Raw genomic sequence first — 20302 nt, forward strand, 5'->3', positions numbered from 1 at the left:
GGAGGAGGGGGAGGAGGAGGAGGGGCTCTTGATGGCTGCTGGCCATTTGACTATGCTTTGCCTCCACCAGCTCCTCTTAGGCTCGTGGGAATTGGTCTTCTCAACCCAAGCTGGTGGTTGACACTACGCTGCCTTGGGGGAAGGAGCTCCATAGTTTAATTCTAAGCCCTGAGGGAAGACGTCTTTCCTGTTGTCAGCCCTGAATCTTCCAATCTTCAGCTTCACTTTATTCCCTTTCTCCACAAAGCGCACACAGTTTCATGACATTAGGATGAAATGATATTATACACCTCCACCTTGTGTGTCTTCCCAAAGTCTCACTTACACTAAACTAAAATGTTGTAACCTTTCCTCACAGTGGAGATGCTCTCAACCATTTTGGTTGCCCTTTTCTGAACCTTTTCCAGCTCTGCAGCATCCTTATTCGACAATGTCAATATTTCTCCCGCTCAGAGTAGATTTTGCCTACAAGGATGTATTTGTGGGAATGGATTTAGGCACTAGGAGAGGAAACATGGTTTAGTTATTATCCTTCCTTGCTCACATTTGTGAGATCAACAGAGTACCATCCTTTGCAGCTTAAACTTTGAAGCTAAGGAAAGTTTGATTTAAGCTTCTACAAACAATAATCCAGGATGCTCTAAAGGCAGACTGGATTTTCCTGGTATTACCCATTGTCTACCCCTTAAAAACAACAATCACACATTGTTTTGTAAAGAAGTAAAAGTAGTATTTACTTACATAATCTAGGTTGAAGTAACAATTGCAGCATCAAATAAAAGCATGTTTATAACTACAGTCGTACCTTGGAAGTCAAAAGGAATCCATTCTGGAAGTCCATTTGACTTCCAAATTGTTCAGAAACTAAAGCATGGCTTCTGATTGGCTGCAGGAAGCTCCTGCAGCCAATCGGAAGCCGCAGAAGCCCTGTTGGACATTCAGCTTCCAAAAATAGTTTGCAAACTGAAACAGTCACTTCTGGGTTTGCAGCATTCAGGAGCCAAAATGTTCAGGAAATAAGCTGTTCCAAAACCACAGTACGATTGTAATATCTAAGTTACCAAAGTACAAAAGGTAAGTTCAAAATTATGTCTGAGCTGCAGACCTCAGACATGGACATGTGGTCAGCTTGGAAGCATGACGAAGAAAGAGGAGGCTGCCCAGGCTGGAAGGATGTAGTGCTAAAGCTTCCTGCCAAAGCAGACAAAGGAAGTGATCTCACAGAGTTCTCTCTAGCAAATTTGACAAGAAAGCTCTATGAGCCTCCGCCCCTTCATGTACCTATCTGGTAAAACATGAATTATTGGTTTGACTGCAATAATGTCCCACAGTATTGGGGGACAAGAAGATGGGGGGCAGTATTGGGGGGCAAGAAGAGGAAGAGGCCCCTCCTAAACTCACTTTCTCACCTGCAATAGTTGTGGTTTCCAAGGCCCAACCTAGCGGCATCTGCCCGGTACGCATTGTACCGCTTATTCCTCAAGGAATTGAGCTTCCAGTTCAAGCACTTGGCTCCACTCACAGTTGTGTTCCATGTCCCCATGTAGCCCTCTCCAGCGCCCTCGTAACACTTGGCTTTGGTATCTGAAAAAGGAGGAGCAGAGTATTCAGTCTCCCTCCTGTTCTCCAAAGGTACTCTGCACACATCTTGCATCCATGGGGCTGCTCAGGATCAAGATGGGAGATTGCAGCCGTGGTCACTGGGGGCTAGACGGCAGAGGCCTGTGGGCCACATGTGACCCCCCCCCCAGGTCTATTCTGTTTAGCTCCTGGGACTCTCTCCAGGCCCCCCGGCCCTCAGCATCTCCATCCCTCTCACTAGCCCTACTTTGCAGCCTCTCCTCAAATGTTTTTGACTTGCTGGAATGTGGTCTTGAACTCTGATCATGGTTCTTGCTTGTCTGGCTGGAGGATAGAGAGGAATGGCACAGTTTGTGTGTAGAAACCAGCCTCATGAACCAAAGCAAAATTCACATTTCCTCCTGTGCCCATTTTTGCCCCCTGCCAGATGAGGTGGAGGATGGAAGAACCACAAGGCAATCTCCGTGGATATCTTCCCTGCTCTGTGATCCCCACTATTCCAGCCGTTTTGGACTGGAAGAAACAGGAAGCTCATGACACTTTATGCCAGATCCTGCTTCCACGCTGCCTCTCCCTCACAGGCACAGCTAGCAAAGCCAGCAGGCCTGGCAGCCAAGCTACATACAATTTATTTTTATTATAATTTATTTATTACATTTCTATACCACCCTTTTCTTCCAAAGAGCTGGTTGGGAGTAAAGGTGGTATAGAAATGTAATAAACACACACACACACACACAAAGTGGTGTACACGGTTCTCCTCCTCCCCATTTCTTCTTCACAACAACCCTGTGAGGTAGGCTACAAATGCCGAGTGGCCAAGGTCACCCAAGGTGCTTCCTGGCTGAGTGGGGAATTGAACCCTCCTCCCCTGGAGTAGGAGCTGGCACTCTGAGCATCCCACCACAGTCACATCTTGGAACAAGGCTGCTTAAACTTGCTCGCTTTTCTTGGGGGGGGCTGCTGCAGGTATACCAAATTCAGGTATTACTTCTAGAAATGAAAGGCCACATCTGCAGTCTTGTACTAATTAATCATAACAGCAGCAGCAGCCAGGCAGGGGGCCATTTTCAGTGGGGAACCAAAGCAGGGTTCTGATCTGGTTCAGGAGTGTTCTCCAAATTGGGGACCCACAGCTATTTCCCCCAAAAAGGCTGCAGGCAAAGAAGTTTCCAGTTCATATTATGGCTTCATTTGTGTCAAACGCAGATGTGGTCTTAAGCAGACCAGAATTTTTCTGTGTAAGCAACTGCAGCCATTGGTTTTATTTCTTTTAAACTGCTTTTTGTATGTTATATTTTAAATTGTTGTGACCCAGCCTTGGATCTTACGCTGAGGGAAGGTAATAAATCAAATGTGGGAATGTTGTGGATACTAGGAGATGATATATTGATTAAATATTATCCTTCCTAACTCACACTTGTGAGTCATACAGCAAAGTTCATTCCCCAATATATAGCAGGAAGCTAGTTGGTGGATTCGGTTGAATCTCTATACTTAAGTAATCCAATCTGGCTTTGTTCAGGTTGGATTTTGTTCCTGGTAAGATCCCTTTTATCCCTCCTAAAAAGAATAAATACACAAGAAGCTTCTTTTAAAAGTAATACAAAGTTTACTCACATTCAGTTCACAGCTGGATCCTGAAGGCAAGCTTTAGCTTAGAGTTACGGAAGAGAGTTTGAGTTCATCCCATATGGGAATGAGCCCCTGTCCCGGTGGCTGAGAGTCAGCAGACAGCAAAATGCATCAGGATCAGGAGAGCATGGCATCAAGAGGAAGCAGCAGCATCAAGAGAGGAGGGCGGCTGCATGACTGGACCTTTTCTGGGGTCTGCAAGGGCCACGCCCACCTACCTGGTCACATGCAGGGGGAGGATGTTCCAGACCAGGTGTAACAGGAAGTTCAACTGGCTGGATCAACATCCCCCTGTCTGTGTCCACTCTAGGCAAACAAGGAATGTTGTATTTGACTGTGCCAATGGATTACCGTATTGGCCCAAATATAAGCCGCACCCGCACCTTTAAAATTCAAGACTTATTTGCAGGTGCAGCCCACCTCCTGGCACTACTGCCCTCAACGGGGGGGGGGGGGGGTTGGCACCAGTGCTTGCCACCCCACTCCCCAAGCCGGTGCCGGTGCTCAGTTCTGAGGGTGCTGCGGGCCACCTCCCAACACTACCGCCTGCTGGCACTCCCTCCCCAAGCCGACACCAGAGGAGGCTTGGCAGTGGCAGGTGGCCTGTGCGCCACTGCCCCACACTCCCGGGCTGCTTCCTTGTGGGGGGAGCCACACCGTTTTGCCGGAGGCCTGTCCCCCTTCCCCCTTCCTTACAGTGGCTTAGGGGAGGCTTGAGAGATGCAGTTGGGACGGGAGCTGTTGTCCCACACTCCTGACGGCCTTCGTGGGCAGCTCTTTCAGCAGTGATACTGTAAGGTCACAAATATAAGCCACACTTTAACTTTTCACAATCAGAATTTGGGGGGGAAAGGATGGCTTACTTTTGGGCCAATATGGTACAGTAGTACCTTGGATTAAGTACTTAATTCGTTCCGGAGGTCTGTTCTTAACTTGAAACTGTTCTTAACCTGAAGTACCACTTTAGCTAATGGGGCCTCCTGCTGCTGCCACGCCGCCGGAGCACAATTTCTGTTCTCATCCTGAAGTAAAGTTCTTAACCCGAGGTAATATTTCTGGGTTAGCGGAGTCTGTAACCGGAAGCGTCTGTAACCCGAGGTACCACATCAAATGCATCCAATAATAGAGAAGCAAGGCAGGGGAGAATAATGCCCGCCTGCCTGCCTGCCTGCCTGCCAGCTAGAACTGTTGTAAGGATTACCCAGACGAAAGCCAAATAAAGGCAGAGCGTCTACACAGTGGCTTTCAGCCCAAGTCCGGGCTCCTTATATTGCACCCCACAATAAATGTGGTGCAGTGGTTAGAGTGTCAGGCCTCGGAGAGTGGGGTTCAAATCCTGTTCGACACGGAGCCAGTCACTGCCCCTCAGCTTCACAGGGTTGTTGTGTGGATTAAATGAGGAGGGGAAGGCCCCCGTATAATACCTTCAACTCCTTGGAGAAGAAGGTGAACTATAAATGCAATCAATCAATTAATCAATCAGCCATCCAACCACATTGCATACCAATTACTCACCAATCTCACAGCGTTTCCCAGAGAAGCCTGGGCGGCATAAGCAGATGAAGAGGTTAGAAGAGTATAATGCTTGCTTGCAGCGGCCCTCATTGAAGCACTGTTGCCTCCTGCTGCAGGCTGTCAGACAAAGAAGAAAGAGAACATCAGGTTTCCCCCGCCAGCAGTCGAGTGCTTTCAGTTCCTGGGCCCATAACCTCTTGGGGTGGAGGAGCAACTCAAAGGCAGAGTGGATACGTGGCTTGCAGAAGGTCTCAAGTGCACTACTTGCTGGTCTCTGCAGTTAAAAGGAGTTCTAGGGAGCCACATGGTGGGTCAGGCGTTTTCAACTACCCCACTCACTGCCTTTGGAAGCCTTGCAAGTTGCTGCAGGAGGAGGACAGTGAGCAACATCACAGGAGAGGTGTTCCTAGGACCAAGGCAAGACTGTCATGCTCCCGCCATCGGGTCCCAGGGTCCTATGAAAGAAGCTGCAAAAGTTTGGGTCACCCGCTTCATTGTCTCATCCTGCACCCAAACTGTCTCCCATATCTACCCATCTAATACCCACCTGTGCCTGGCACGATATGACAAATGATGCTGTTGGTCGCACACCGACAATATTCAAGTTCTTTTTCTCTTTGGCGTAGCCAGCTGTCCCTGAACTGGTAGATCTCTTGTGTTACTGGGTCTTTGCATACAACTGCAATCAGGAGAGAGGAAGGGCTCCTGAGAAGAGTCCCCCACACCACCACTTCCCACCCTCCAGGCACCAAACTCCCCTTTGCTCCCTGCTCAGCAGCAATGGTGGCTGGAAGTGGGAGGACATAAGCCAGGAGGCCAACAGTAGGTGGTGCCAGGTCGCCAGTGACAGGCAGAGCCAGCAAATCCTAGGTTTGTCACCATCTTCCTCCTCCCTGCAAAGCTCTACAAAGGGGACACTGAGATGGAGGAGCAGGCAGGTGGGGGTTGTGGGACGTTATTATGGTCAAACCAACAATTCATGCTTTGCTAGATAGGCACATGAAGGGGCTGAACTGATAGAACTTTCCTGTGAAATTTGCTAGAGAGAACTCTGTAAGATCACTTCCTCTGTCTGCCTTGGCAGGAAGCTATTACACTACATCCTTCCTTCCTGCCCGGGCAGTCTCCTTTTTCTTTATCCTGCTTCCAAATTGACCACACGTGCCCATCTGGGGTCTACAGCTCAGACAGCACTTTGTACTTTGGTAACTTAGCAGTTTTAAACCTGCCTTCATTTTGCTACTCTAACTCCTGCTTCAAGATCTAGATTATGTAAGTAAATACTACTTTTATTTCTTCACAAAACAATGTTTGTGTGATTGGTGTTTTTACGGGGGAGAAAAGGAGTAACACCAGGATATCCAGTCTGCCTTAAAACATCCTGGATTATTGTTGTAGAAGGTTAAATTAACCTTGCCTTAGCTTCCAAGTTTAAAAACTGCAAAGGATGGTACTCTGATCTTACAAATGTGAACAAGGAAGGATAACAACTAAACAATATATCCTCTCCTAGTGTCTAGATCCTTTCCTTGAAAGCAGACTGAGGATGGTAGGGCACTGCCCCATATGCCCTCACGAAGCAGCCTCCACTGCTCAGCAGTCACCCTCTTTCTGCCTCACTGCTGTCTGTGGGTGATGGGACCATTTTGGAGCCTGCCACTTGCCAAAGTCCATGTGTGCTGTAAAGGAGAAAGGGCAATGTCTACCTTCTCTTCCAAGTTCTTGGAAATACTTTCAAACCTTGTCAGCCAAAGGGAGGGTGGTAAATCCAAAATATTTTCCCTCCAGGGCAGTGCATTTGCATCTGCATAGGGCTGCCAAGTGACCATAACAACTAGACAGTCCCTGTAATATTAATCAAAAGCAAGCTTCTGCCTGGTCCTCATGGCTGCAGAGAAAAGTTTGAAAAACCATGTTGGGCAGAGCCTCCTGACGTCCCAGGAGCCTTGGGGGGCAAGGAGGCAATAGCTGGTGATTTTGGCCAGGGGGAGCAATGCAGGATTGGCAGTTGTGCTGCCTGATTTAAGCAGCCTGCTTTCTTCCAGTACACTCTGCAGTTTTAAAGTCCCCAGTGCTCACTCTTCTTGCAAGCAAACGGATCGTGCCATGTGGGTATCCGGGGTCAGCAACTTGGAATACTTGTGCAGCTGGTCCTGCCTGCCCGTGACCGTTCTGCTTTGGCCCTACGGTTCATTTATCCTCAACTTCATAAAACTGCTTGGCATTAAGCAGTGTATGAAATATTAATATTAATGGTGTTTCCTTGTTTCCAATGCTAGTCAGGCTCCAAGTAGCCTCATTGAAATTAAAGCAGCTCAGCCATGTCCATTAACTTCCATAGGTCTACTCAGAGTAGGACTAAGCTCTGGATAAATCCCAATACTATCATTAACAATAGCTACTTTTACGCTACTTTTGGCCTTGCCAAACGAATCCCAACTTCATTCCATTTACAAAACCCAAGTTATGAACAAGTTTTTGAACAAGTTAGGTCACAGATTTCCATGCTTGCTTAAAATTCCAGTTACAGATCCTGAGCACGGAACGGGGCTTAGTTTGGTGCTCTTTGTGAGGACCCCTAGGACCGGGAGAGCAAAATCAAAATAGACCACCCAGTTTGTTTGTGACTATCTGCTCAAAATAGCACACCCCACTCATTCATTTTGGAACTGGGGTGCTAATCCTGGCTACTTACCCTTTGACCGAGCTCCTAGTGCAGCATACCAAGAAAATTCCTGCCAAGACACAGAGGGGAAATGTGGGCGTTTTTAAGGAAATACTATTGTCAGAGAAAGTCCTATTTCACAGCTACTTCCTAAGCTCTGGAGCAGCCTTCCCCAACCCGGAGCCCTCCAGATATTTTGGGCTGCAACTCCAATCAGTCCCAACCAGCAAGCTAGAGATGCTTTGCAGCAGGGAGGTGGAGTAGGAAGAGCTCCATGTCCTGCCATTCCCAAGTGAAGCAAAATGAGTTACGGGTTCTCAGGTGGTCCCTTTGTTGTTTAACTCACTTAAACACTGTTTTTTAAGAAGAGATAAATTGGCTGAGTAACCTAGTCCCCCCCCCCACCAGAGAGAATTTGATTGGGTGGAGGTGCCACTACAGGCTAAACTGGCATCCTGCCTGAGGGGTGATGAGCGCCCCCCCAAAAAAAATGTCCAGGCAGGTGATGTTCCAGAGGCAGGGAGGGGCTGAGTCAGCCCAGGATCTACTGGATCCCAAGCAAGTCCCAATGACGTTGCATGATAGCATGGGGTCCAGTTGGACTACTTCAAGCTGCTGCAACAATTGTCTGCCTGTCTTCCAACACATCTCCGCCCGCCAGCTGCTGCACCAGTTAGGATTGCTCCCCCAAACAGTGTGCAGCGCAGGACTTAAAACTAAGCACTGCACACTTACAACATTCTCTCTTGCTCCTTCTTGCCATTCTGGGGGGCGGGTGTGTAAGGGATTGAAGCAAGAGGCCATGCCCCATAGTGCTGTCAGGGTTGGACTTTGGGACAGACATCAGCAGCAGGGGCAGAAGGGGTCCCCAAACAGAGCAGAGCTGGCCTTGTAATGGAAGTGAAGCAATACATGACCATCTCAAGAGGCTCCCCATCCCTCAAACCTGCTAAGGTGATTTAAGTCCAGAGTCTAAAATTACCCAACTGCACCGCAAGCTGGAAGTCTGCTTATCCCTCTTCTAATGCGCTGCTAAGGCGGCTGGAAAGAAAAGCCAAAGTGAACAGACAGGTTGGCAGGATGAACTCTTACCTGGCACTGAATTGTGGCAAACCCTCCCAGCAGCAGGAGAAGTGGGGAAAGTCCTTGTCCCAGCCTCATTCTGAAGTCTTTTCTCTTCCAAGTGTAATCAAGAACTCTAAAAGAAAACAGAGGTAGGAGAGAAGGCAGCTAAGGAAGACCTAACCCATCATAAAACTGCAGACCTCTACTTGGAGGAAGGGAGTTGCGATGGCAAACTCTGGCCCAGGAGCTGACTGGCTTCTTCTAGGAACTTTGCCCAAGACTCGTGAAGCACACACAACAACGGATGGCCGGGCAGCAAGAGCGGATCTCTCAGCTGGAGAGCTGAGCCTGGAAGCGCAACAGCAGCTGCCGCAGCAGCAGAACATATTTACTGGTAGATTCCAAGCCAGGCGCATCTGCTCCAGCATTTCAGCCCAGGCTGGCTGTTTGCATTCTGGTCCCTCCCTTTGGCTTGCTGACGAAAGTAGGTTACTTGGCCTGGGAGCAATGGGGCTTGTGGTCTTGGCTCTCTGCTCATCCGGGTGGCGGTGCTTTCACCTCCTTGACTCACTTCCCTGCAGCCACAACAAGCCTCTTGTAGCCTTGAGTCGAGGCCAAGAGCCAGGCCTTTGACTGCTGCCCATCTGGTTTAACTCTCCTGCTGCCATATTCACAACATTGTGCCCACCCCAAAAGAAGTTGTGGCTGTGGGTGCTCCATTATCCAAGTCTTCCTCCAAAGGCAAAATTTATTTTCTCCTTCCCCTTATCCCCATACTTTCCCTATTTTAAAATTGCCCTCTAAAGCTGCCCTTCCAGATGCTTTAGGCAAATTGGCTGAAACTGAGGGGAGTTTTGGCCCAAAATCTCTGGATGGAAATTTGAGCCCAAAACCTTGGAGGGCACACGGTTTAGAAAGGTGCTGCCATCCAGCAAGGTCACTGAAGGTTTCTGAAGGCCTCCTCCTGCAGAGCATCTTGGCTGTGAGTCCTGGAAGACTTGACCCCTGCCTTGCCGGCCTTTTCCCACCTGGCCTGGGAGGAAGGGCCCTGACTGACTCAGCTACAAAAGCTGGGGCTGCTGAAGAGGCCAGAGACCATCTTGGCTTTCTCTTAGCACAGACGCAGTTCTTCAAGCCTGAGCTTTCACAGCCAGCACCAACCACCATTGGCAGGACTGGCAGCAACCGCAGCAGGTATGTTATCTGTTTAAGACAAGTGCTTTTTTCTGGGGGGACGCAGACCCCTAAACATTTTATGACTCTAAGTTTGGCCTCATTGGGGGGCAGTATTTCAATATGAGTAGGAAAATGAGAGTAACCCTAAACATTTTTTTAAGAAAAAAAGCACTGGTTTAAGGTAAAATTTTATTCTCTTGCTAATTGTGCTGTTTTAAATGTGCATTTTATATCAGACTTCCTTCTTTGAAATGTTTAACTTTTTTTGTTAACTTTGCTGTGTTAAATGCACATTCTGTAGTTGACCACCTTTATAAGGTTTTGTTTTGAAATCTTGAAGGTAATACTTTAGTTTCCTGTTAACTACATTACTTTGAATACATACTTTATCTTTGACTTTCTTCAGTAATGTTTTATTCTGGATTGTTTTATTTGATGTTTTAATTTGTTACAAACGGCTTTGAGACTTTTTCTTAAAAATATGAAGCGGTATAGAAAAGAAAAGAAAAGAAATAATAATACTCTGCAAACATTTTATTTGGATGTCTACAAAAACCTGAGTTTACTGAGTGAGGGTAGCACTGTACTGTTTGATAATGTTTGCATTTTAAAATCATATTTATCTACCTCAAGCCTGAGGCAGAAGACTGGAGAAAGATTAATTAAAACCCTTGCTTAAAGGTAGCCACCTGCCTAAGGAAAAGAAAAACCTCCCAAGAGGTTTGCATTTGCATTACTTCATTAAGATACCAAAGTGAGGCATCGGTCCATCCTGGAACCTGAAAATCAAGGAATGACTGGTGAGTTTGCAAGCAAAAGGAATACGTGTGTTTCAGTTTGCTTATTAGCTTAGGAAGGGCATATTAGGTTTGCATGAATGAATTTCTCTTCCACAGCCTTATTGAGAAGCTGTCTGCTTCCTATAGCCACAGAACACAGGATTAACACTGGTTAAGAAAGTGAAATTAACTAGGGGTTAATTTAAGGATAATTATGAGAAATGTTGGATGGAAGTGAAAAAGGATTTAGAAATATGGTCAAATCTGAGGCTATCATTGCTGGGCCGAATTGCTGTGATAAAAATGAATGTATTGCCAAGAATGTTGTTTTTGTTTCAAACATTGCAAGTTTTGGATAAAATGGAGTGTTTCAAGAAGTGGCAGAGAGATACTTCTAGATTTGTCTGGCAGGGCAAGAAGCCTCGAATAAAATTTAAGATATTAACTGATGCTAAAGAAAGAGGTGGATTTGCCGTGCCAGACTTAAAACTTTATTATGAATCAGCCGCTTTTTGCTGGCTGAGAGAATGGCTGCTTCTTGAAAACACTGACGTGCTGGACTTAGGTTTTAACAATGTATTTGGGTGGCATGCATATTTGTGGTATGATAAGGTCAAAGCACATAAAGCATTTAAAAACCATATTGTCAGAAAAGCACTGTTCAGTGTCTGGATAAGATATAAGGACTTGCTTGAAAATAAAACCCCAAGGTGGTTGTCACCGATGGAAGCGAAGGCTCAGAAAAAGCTCAATATGGAGGCCAAATGGCCGAAATATTGGGAAATTTTGGAACAAGAGGGAGACAGATTAAAACTGCAGAGTTTTGAAAAATTAAAAAATAGAGTGCGAGATTGGCTTCATTATTACCAGATAATGGAGGCATTTAATTTGGACAAAAAAAATGGCTTCCAGGTAGAAAAATCAAAATTGGAAACAGAATTGCTAGATCCCCAAATTAAGAACTTGTCAAGAATGTATAACTTGCTGTTGAAATGGAACACTCAGGATGAAACGGTGAAATCTGCTATGATTAAATGGGCACAAGATGTTGGACATAACATTATGATGGCTGACTGGCAACAGTTATGGACCACAGGTATGAAGTTCACGGCATGTAATGCCTTAAGAGAGAATATAATGAAAATGATCTACAGGTGGTACATGGCACCAGTCAAGCTTGCAAAAATTTATCATTTGCCCGATAATAAATGTTGAAAATGCAAAGAGACTGAAGGTACATTCTTTCACCTTTGGTGGACATGCCCAAGGATTAAGACTTTCTGGGAGATGATCTATAATGAAATGAAAAAGGTATTTAAATATACCTTTCTGAAGAAACCAGAGGCCTTTCTCCTGGGCATGGTCGGCCAATTGGTGCCAAAGAAGGATAGAATTTTCTTTATGTATGCTACAACAGCAGCAAGAATACTTATTGCAAAGTACTGGAAGACACAAGATCTACCCACCCAGGAAGAATGGCAGATGAAGGTGATGGACTACATGGAACTGGCGGAAATGATTGGCAGAATCCGAGATCAGGGAGAAGAGTCGGTGGAGGAAGATTGGAAGAAATTTAAAGACTATCTACAGAAACATTGTAAAATTAATGAATGTTAGAAGGATGTTGGAATGAAGTTATGTGGTTTTAGCAGAAATGTTATAAAGGTTTAGGAAAAAACAGACTGTTAATTGGTGAAAGGAGGGAAAGTAAAGTTACATTATATTAAGATAAATTACAGGACAAAAATTGGAAAAGATGGAAAGGATTTGCTGAAATAGTTAACCGACCTAGAATACAAAAAAGGGAGGAGTGAGGAGGTCAAGGAAACAAGCAAATGAAAGATGTTATGGGAAGATTCGCTGTGTTTTTTAATGGATTTTATTTTTTTTATTTTATCTCTCTTTTTTTCTTTTTCCTTATTGTGATGTGCTGTTTTGTTCTTGTTTAATATGGTGTTTTTACTTTTTCTTTTTGTAACCTTTAAAACTTTAATAAATATTATTTAAAAAATAATCCCCTTCATGGATCACTGCCTTGCCGTGGCGAAGGGGCTTGAAGAACTCAGAGAAGCTATGAAATATGCCGTGGAGGGCACCCAAGATGGACAGGTCATAGTGGAGAGTTTTGACCAAACATGATCCACCTGGAGGAGGAACCGGCAAGCCACTCCAGTATCCCTGCCAAGAAAACTCCATGGACAAAGACAACAGGCATATAAAAGTTATGATGCTGAAATATGAGCCCCTCAGGTCGGAAGGCGTCCAACATGCTACTGGGTAGTGATGTATGGAAGTGAGAGCTGGACCATAAAGAAGGCTGATCGCCGAAGAATTGATGCTTTTGAATTCTGGTGCTGGAGGAGACTCTTGAGAGTCCCATGGACTGCAAGAAGATCAAATGCATCCATTCTGAAGGAAATCAGCCCTGAGTGCTCACTGGAAGGACAGATCGTGAAGCTGAGACTCCAATACTTTGGCCACCTCATGAGAAGAGAAGACTCCCTGGAAAAGACCCTGATGTTGGGAAAGATGGAGGGCAGAAGGAGAAGGGGACGACAGAGGATGAGATGATTGGATAGTGTCTTCGAAGCTACAAACATGAGTCTGACCAAACTGCGGGAGGCAGTGGAAGACAGGAGTGCCTGGCGTGCTCTGGTCCATGGGGTCACGAAGAGTCGGACACGACTAAACGACTAAACAACAACAATAAAAAAAGAGAGAGAAGCTGTCTGCTTTCTATAGGCACAGAACAAACACATTTCTTTTGTCTGTGAAAAGGTTTTGCGAACCCACAAACCACAGGCAAAAGCGGGATGAGCAAACTCTTCCTTCAACCAGTGCTCTGCACCCTCCTTGTCTGGCTGGAATATGTCCTTGAAAGCTGACAGTGACTCTCAGCTTGCAGGGATGGAGAACAGAGAGGTAGGTGTGTGTGTGTGTGTGTGTGTGTGTGTGTGTGTGTGTGTGTGTGTAAACCAGCCTCCTGTGCAAAGGCAAAATCCACATTTATTGCTCTGCCCCCCCCCCCCGAGCATGTGTCCCCCACCCCAGAAGGCAACAAGGCCCGTGGACAAAGAAGGGGCTGCTCTACACAAAGTGACATTTTGCAGGGCCCCACAAGGTCCTTTTCCATGGTGGAATTGCTTCTCAGGGAGTCTCTCTTACCTCACTTCAGTACTAGCACTCCAGCAGAGAGACCGAGAGGGCTCAGTCAGCGGAGAAGGAGACTCAGGGTTGTGAGTTTGCGCCCCATGTTGGGCAATAGATTCCTGCATTGCAGAGGGTGGACTAGATCAGTGTTTCCCAACCTTTGGTCTCCAGCTGTTTATGGACTACAGTTCCCTTAATCCCTGACCACTGGGTCTTGCTAGCAAGGGATGATGGGAGTTGTAGTCCAAAACAGCTGGAGGCCAAAGGTTGGGAAACACTGGACTAGATGATCCTTGTGGTCCCCTCCAACTCTACAATTCTATGATCTATATCCTCTGCACTATGAATCTGCACTGTTGCCCTCTGTTTTTAAAAAAATCATTATTGCTGTATTATGGTAGAAAAGTATTATGGCAATTTGCACATCTGAGTGCTTGGCACAAAATGTTGACCAGCATTTTTTAAAAAAGAAACCCAGACACCACACCTGCTGTTCCCAGTGGCCAATGATGTGCAGAGCCCACTTTCTGTATGCTGGTGCCGGCGCCCTTTTCTCCAGCCAGCAACAAGGATGTTCCAAAAAGATAAAGCAATCTAACTGGATCCACATGTCAGAGATACAGCTGTGTTTACAGGGGTGGAAACTGAGTTTGGCAAGCACATCTCAAGGAAGCAAATGGTTCTAAGAACCCAAAGGCTGCTAGCTCCAACCTGCTTCCTGCCCCCAAAGCCCCTGCCAGCCAGCTCCAAGGATCAGCCCCACCAGAAGGGAGTCAGCCTGATGCTTGTATAGAATATAATCCTGTATTAGAAAGAAGGAGAAATAACTTCTTGAGCCACAAAGAGAGAGCTGCCTCTTGTAGTTCCCTTAGCAACGCTCTTGCTTCCAGCGTAGGACTTGGCCGAGCCTGAATGGAAATTGGGAGCCCTGTAAGATGCTCTTAAATAGACTGAAAGCAGGGGGTTTGTTTTTAAAGAACTGGTTCCTAGTCTGAATTTAAGGAGGACAAACAGCAGACAGCTGACCTTCCTCTGAGGTACCAGAGGACATTAGGAAAATAGGGATCTGCCTTCTGTTGAGGCAGACCATTAATCCACCTGGGTCACTATTGTAAACACTTCCTTCAGCCCCATCCTACAAGTCAAGGATAAGGGCAGTGGTCGTGCAGCAGTGTCTGTGGCGGCACAGGCTGGCTGCCCCTGTTGTCCACAAGAAGCTTCCACTGGCCCATCGAGAGCAGTGCAGTCTACACTCAGCGGCAGCAGCTCCCTGGGGCTTCAGGGCAGGCCAGCCACACCAGGATAGGCAGACGACTGAAACCAGGACTTTCTGCATGCAAATCTGATGATGTCCTGTGGCACGGAGCTACAGCTGCCCTTCTGTGACTGAGTTAGACCTTCCCCAGGCTATTAGATTGCATAGTTAGCTGGATAAAGAGTGGCACAAGCAAATACTGACAATTAAATAACAATACAATTACAGTGGTACCTTGGGTTACATACTCTTCAGGTTACAGACTCTGCTAACCCAGAAATAGTACCTCGGGTTAAGAACTTTGCTTCAGGATGAGAACAGAAATTGTGCGGTGGCGGTGTGGCAGCAGCAGGAGGTCCCATTAGCTAACATGGTGCTTCAGGTTAAGAACGGTTTCAGGTTAAGAACGGACCTCCAGAGTGAATTAAGTACTTAACCCGAAGCATCACTGTATTTTCAAAAACTTATTTGGGCTCCTTTTAAAAAAACCTCATACATACACACAAACACCCACCCACTGTACTCTTGCTTACTGTGTCCTAGTACTGAGTATGAGAAGTAGATCCAAAATCTAATATTTTGGAGAATGAATTAACTGTGAAGGGTAAAATATACAAAGCAGATGCCCAAGCCCAGCTTAACTAACATGGTCGTCACAAAACTCAAAACTGAACATCTACCTGGTTATTTTGCATTGCATCAGAGTGGGTTGTTGCCTTACTATATTATTTTCTTGTTATACAAGTCTTTTATTTGTTTCCAGAAGAGACCAGCCTCTTTGAGGTACCCACCCAATTCCCTGCCCAAACAAGTGATTCAAAAGAATTGCTTTACAAGATAATAAACCAGCCCTGCTGTCCCCTCCTGGGTTGGTCCAAAATCCTACCTAATGCGGCACCTGTTCTTCCTGGAAGCCCCTGAACTGGGCCTTGGGGCAGTGACCCTCTCCCTCACAATCCTGCCTCTGATCCTGGAGATAAATCAGTGGCCACTGATAGCTTTATCCTCCACTAAGTTGTCCAAACCCCTATTAAACCATGCACTGAGTTCAGCAACCAGAGCTACATGCAGCAATCCAACTGCAGTTGCACCACAGATTTGCATTCAGGCATCCTTGCATCCTTTTCTCAGCAGTTTTATTTTTTACTCCTTTGTTATTGATCCCCAACATGAATTCTGACTTTTTCACAGCAGCTGTTCAGCATTCACACTGAGCTGTCCACCACAAAGCCAAGATCCCTTTAGTGGTCAGTTATTGCCCATTCAGACCACAATCATATACACACACGCGTGCAAAGTTGGGATTCTCCCTCCACCCCCTGCCTGTGCAACATTTTACCCCTGCATGCATCAAACCCCATTTGCCATTTGGCCTCCCAGTTACTCCTTTAGAGAGACAATCTGGAAAATCCAGCACCTCACAGCTCACCCTGGACTCTAGGCTATTTATGAGGAAGTTAAAAGGCAAAGTGAGACAATACAGATTCTCTGTGACAACTGTCCATACTTCCATTCTGCTTCCTGCTGTTTCAGTTGGTTATTGATCCACATGAGGATGCCTTAGCTCACGGCTGCACCGCACATACAAAAACATTTAAAACATGTGGTTCCTCCCCAAGAATCCTGGGAGCCATAGTTTGTTAAGGGTGCTGGAAACTGTATCTCTGTGCCAGGTAAACTACAGCTCTTGGGTGGCAGAAGCCATGCGTTTCAAATTTGTGGTGTGGTTGTGACCTTGGTTTACTCAGGACGGGAGCCTTGGGTGAGGGATTTCATGGAAAGAAAGCTCTCTAGATTTCTCATCACCTGAGGAAGTGGGAAGGCTAGCAGGCCTTGATACCAGCATCTCACTGGCAAATATAGTAATGCAATAAACAAAATAAATAAAACGGCATTGATTGTGAACAGGCTACACAATAGCAGCACCTGTCTGGGACACTTACAAAATTCCTTGGCCCATCTGTGTCCTGTGCTGACACAGGGCTGCTCTAGGGGATCCACCCACTGCAATGGAGCCCACTGCAAAGCCTTAAGTGGGAGCAACTGGGCATCACAATGATGCATCTGGACAGCCTGGCGTCTCTCTTCACTGCCCCTTTATCTCTCTTCTCATTCAAAGCTTTCCTGCCCTTACAGTCTTCGCATTATGGGTACGGCTCACTAGCAATGTATCAAGAGAGAGAACAAACACAGCTTTCCAAGTATTGCTTTCTAGAAAGGACTCAAATAGCAAAGACTTGAAAAGGAATAGCCATCCATAAATGGTATAACAGAGAGTCCGAGAAATTGGCTTTAACAAAAAACCAACCCAGAAGTCGTGCATCACCAGAGGACAAAAGACAAAGGGAGCATTCTCTGCAGTCTGGTGAACCTTTGTTGCCTTTACAAACAAAGGTAAAGTAAAAGGTAAAGGTATCCCTGCCCGTACGGGCCAGTCTTGACAGACTCTGGGGTTGTGCGCCCATCTCACTTAAGAGGCCAGGGGCCAGCGCTGTCCGGAGACACTTCCGGGTCCCTATTTATCTACTTGCACCCGGAGGTGCTTTCGAACTGCTAGGTTGGCAGGCGCTGGGACCGAGCAGCGGGAGCGCACCCCGCCGCAGGGATTCGAACCGCTGACCTTTCAATCGGCAAGTCCTAGGCGCTGAGGCTTTAACCCACAGCGCCACCTGCGTCCCTACAAACAAAGGAGAAGATAGTAAATCCAGTGCCAAAGGCAGTCTAAAAGCATGTGGACTGGATGGCCTTTTGGGAACATCAATTTTCTGCAAAGGCAGCCAGAACCCTCAGAAAGACAAAACAACATGATGTGACTCTCAAATTCCTGAGTGCTGTCTGTGCAAAAAGGGGAGGAGGGAGTTTCCCCCCTCCCACTTATATGTAGTTGTAAAGATGTATGATGATAATTTGGATTTTTTATTTTTAATTATAAACCACTTGGAGGTGGTTAAAAAAAATTAAGCAGAATATCAGTTCTGCCCTGGATGCTTTGCTGAGATCCTTGCATTGCAGGGGGTTGGACTCGATGACCCTCGGGGTCCCTTCCAACTCTACAACTCTGTGATTCTATGAAATAGAATTAATTATTTACAAAATAAAGCGTGGCTTTCAGTTCTATTAGCCGCGATGGCTACTTTCGGTAGCACTGACATCTCCAGAGGAGAGATCAGTCTGTGTCTTGATCCATTTATGCCCGGTGCTCGTGGCAGAAGGCATCTATGCAAGAGGGTGCTGAGTGGGAGACGTGGAAGTCCTCAGGGCATTCGCCCCGCGCACAGAAGGTTAGAGGGTGGGGTTCTGCTGCGTAGGCGTCTTCGGACAAACCGTTTCCCCTCCTGGCAGGGAGGTTTGGCAAGGGGGGTCCCCCACAGAAGCAGCCCCCCCCACCTGCAGCCTGAAGTGACGGAGCCCTGGAGGCGGCGTCGGGGGCTTCCCCACGGAGGGCGGATTCGAACCTGCCTCCGCCGTCTTTGACCACGACGCCCCGCAGGCGGTCGGAGCTCCGGCGCTGGGGAAGGGGAAGGGCGGGCCGAGGCCCCGGCGCCCGGGCGCGCTCGGCTCCGAGGGGCTGCCTGCCTGCCTGCGCCCCAGCCGCCCGGAGGGGCTCCCCGAGCCCCGCGCAGCCAGGGCCGAGGGGGCATCCCGACCCCAAGTCCCGAAGGGCCGCCCCACGCCGGCTTTCACGCGGCCCCCTGAAATCTCTTTCCTCGACTCGGAAACAAGCAGCACGTGCGGAGCGCCGTGCGAGTCGGAAGGCGGGGACTCCTGCCGGGACTCCGGCTCCGCTCCCGCCCGCGGCCCCCGGCCGGACTCACCTGCCTGCCTGCCTGCCTGCCTGCCGGGTGGGCGTCCGCGCCTCGCGCTCCCGTCGCGGCTCCTTCTTAAGACTCGGGCGGGCGGGCGGGGCCAGAAGAGCCCTGAGCTGCCGGCGCCGCCCCGAGGCGGGCGGAGGCCGCCGGCGACCCCCTCGGGCCGCCCCTTTCCTCCGGGAAGGGGCCGGCGAGGCCCTCGATGCTCCCCCGAGAGAGCGCCGGGCTCCGAGGCCGCGTCCCCCTCGCCCCTCCCGGGCCAACCTCGAGGGGAGGGCGGCGCGACCCCCGCGGGTCCCTCGAAGTGGGCCGGGCCGGGGGGGCATGGGGACCCCTCGGGGGCAGAGAGGCTCCCAGCCCCTTTCAGGCCACTCCGGGGCAGAGTTCTTCGTGGAAGGTTCCGTGGTCACTTTCAGAGCCTCTTGTGAGTCAGGCGCGTTGCGGAAATTGGGCTTCATTTTAAGAATATGCGGAAAGATTTGTTACCAATTAAGACTATCTGAGCGGGGTAACTTGTATGGTCATTCATTCCAATGAGAAGCAGGGGTGCGGCGAGGTATTTGGGGACCCCCTTCACTGCCTCCAAGGCCTTCAGCTGAGGACTCCACGAAAACCCCTTCCAAAACAGGTGCTGCACCAGCAGAGAAAGTCCAGGCCGACTGCGGCCAAGAGGAAAGCCTTTGACCTGTCCCAATAACTCACTACCAAGAGGAGCCAGGCTGCAAGCAAAATATTCTGCTGGCCTTTCATGGGAAACTAGGGTGGTGGCTGCAAGAGGCACACAGCTGCTGGGCTGGAGAAGGAGCAAAGGAAAGCAGCGGACAACCGTGTGGTGGCCCAGATGCCTCCAGAAACACTCGCTCTGGGTTTGGGTCATGGCCATGCTAGATGCATCAAGCAGGAAATGGCTGCCTCAGCACCAAGGGGTTGCCACCTTCTTATTTGTAAGCACACCCTCTGCCCTTGTGCTAATTAAGTTGATGGCTCACCATACCATAGAATCATAAGAGTTGGAAGAGACCCCGAGGGTCATCTAGTCCAACCCCCTGCAATGCAGGAATCTCAGCTGCAGCATCCATGGCAGATGGCCACCCAGCCTCTGCTTAAAAACCTCCAAGGAAAGCGAGGCCACAACCTCCTGAGAGAGTCTGTTCCCCTGTCAAACAGCTCTGATTGTCAGAAAGGTCTTCCTGATGTTTAGTCCGAATCTCCTTTCTTGCAACTTGAAGCCATTGGTTGGAATCTTCCCCTCCAGAGCAAGAGAAAACAAGCTTGCTCCATCTTCCATGTGACAGCCCTTTAGATATTTGAAGATGTCATTCATATCTCTTCAGCCACCTCCTTTTCCAGGCTAAACCTACCCAGCTCCTTCAAGTGCTCCTCACAAGACTTATTTTCCAGACCCTTGATCATTTGCATTGTCCTCACCTGTCAACGTTCCAGCTTGTCAACATCCTTCTTAAATTGTGGTATGTCCAGAATTGGACACAGTATTCCAGGTGTGGTCTGACCAAGGCAGCAGAGAGTGGTAGATTGGGATTTGTGGGCTGCGATACCAAAAGTTTGAGAAGCCCTTAGGGTGGCTTAACAGGAAAGGGTTATCAAGGGTTATCAATTTCATTCAATGAGCCAGCTGTGTGTGTCACCAGCATTAGCCTCATTGAACTCATTG

The 20302-nt window shown here is 47.9% G+C and overlaps 1 protein-coding gene across 3 annotated transcripts in view; it reads right to left on the bottom strand.

Moving 5' to 3' along the window:
- Positions 1-18706, bottom strand: part of PLAT (plasminogen activator, tissue type) — a 31359-nt gene extending 12653 nt beyond the window's left edge. Inside the window, exons 1-6 of one of the 3 annotated variants that reach the window (XM_081921317.1) lie at positions 18637-18706; positions 8489-8594; positions 7427-7466; positions 5279-5410; positions 4732-4848; positions 1410-1584 (exon numbers count right to left, since the gene is read on the bottom strand). In XM_081921317.1, the coding sequence (XP_081777443.1) occupies positions 1410-1584; positions 4732-4848; positions 5279-5410; positions 7427-7466; positions 8489-8557 (533 nt within the window). In that variant the 5' untranslated portion in view covers positions 8558-8594; positions 18637-18706. Of the gene's footprint in view, positions 1-1409; positions 1585-4731; positions 4849-5278; positions 5411-7426; positions 7467-8488; positions 8595-16764; positions 16797-18636 lie in introns of those variants that run through there. The other 2 variants (XM_081921316.1, XM_081921318.1) reach the window with 2 other exon arrangements.
- Between the last annotated feature and the right edge of the window lie 1596 nt (positions 18707-20302).

This window comes from Podarcis melisellensis (assembly GCF_964234715.1).
Source record: "Podarcis melisellensis genome assembly, chromosome: 8".
NCBI lineage: Eukaryota > Metazoa > Chordata > Lepidosauria > Squamata > Lacertidae > Podarcis > Podarcis melisellensis.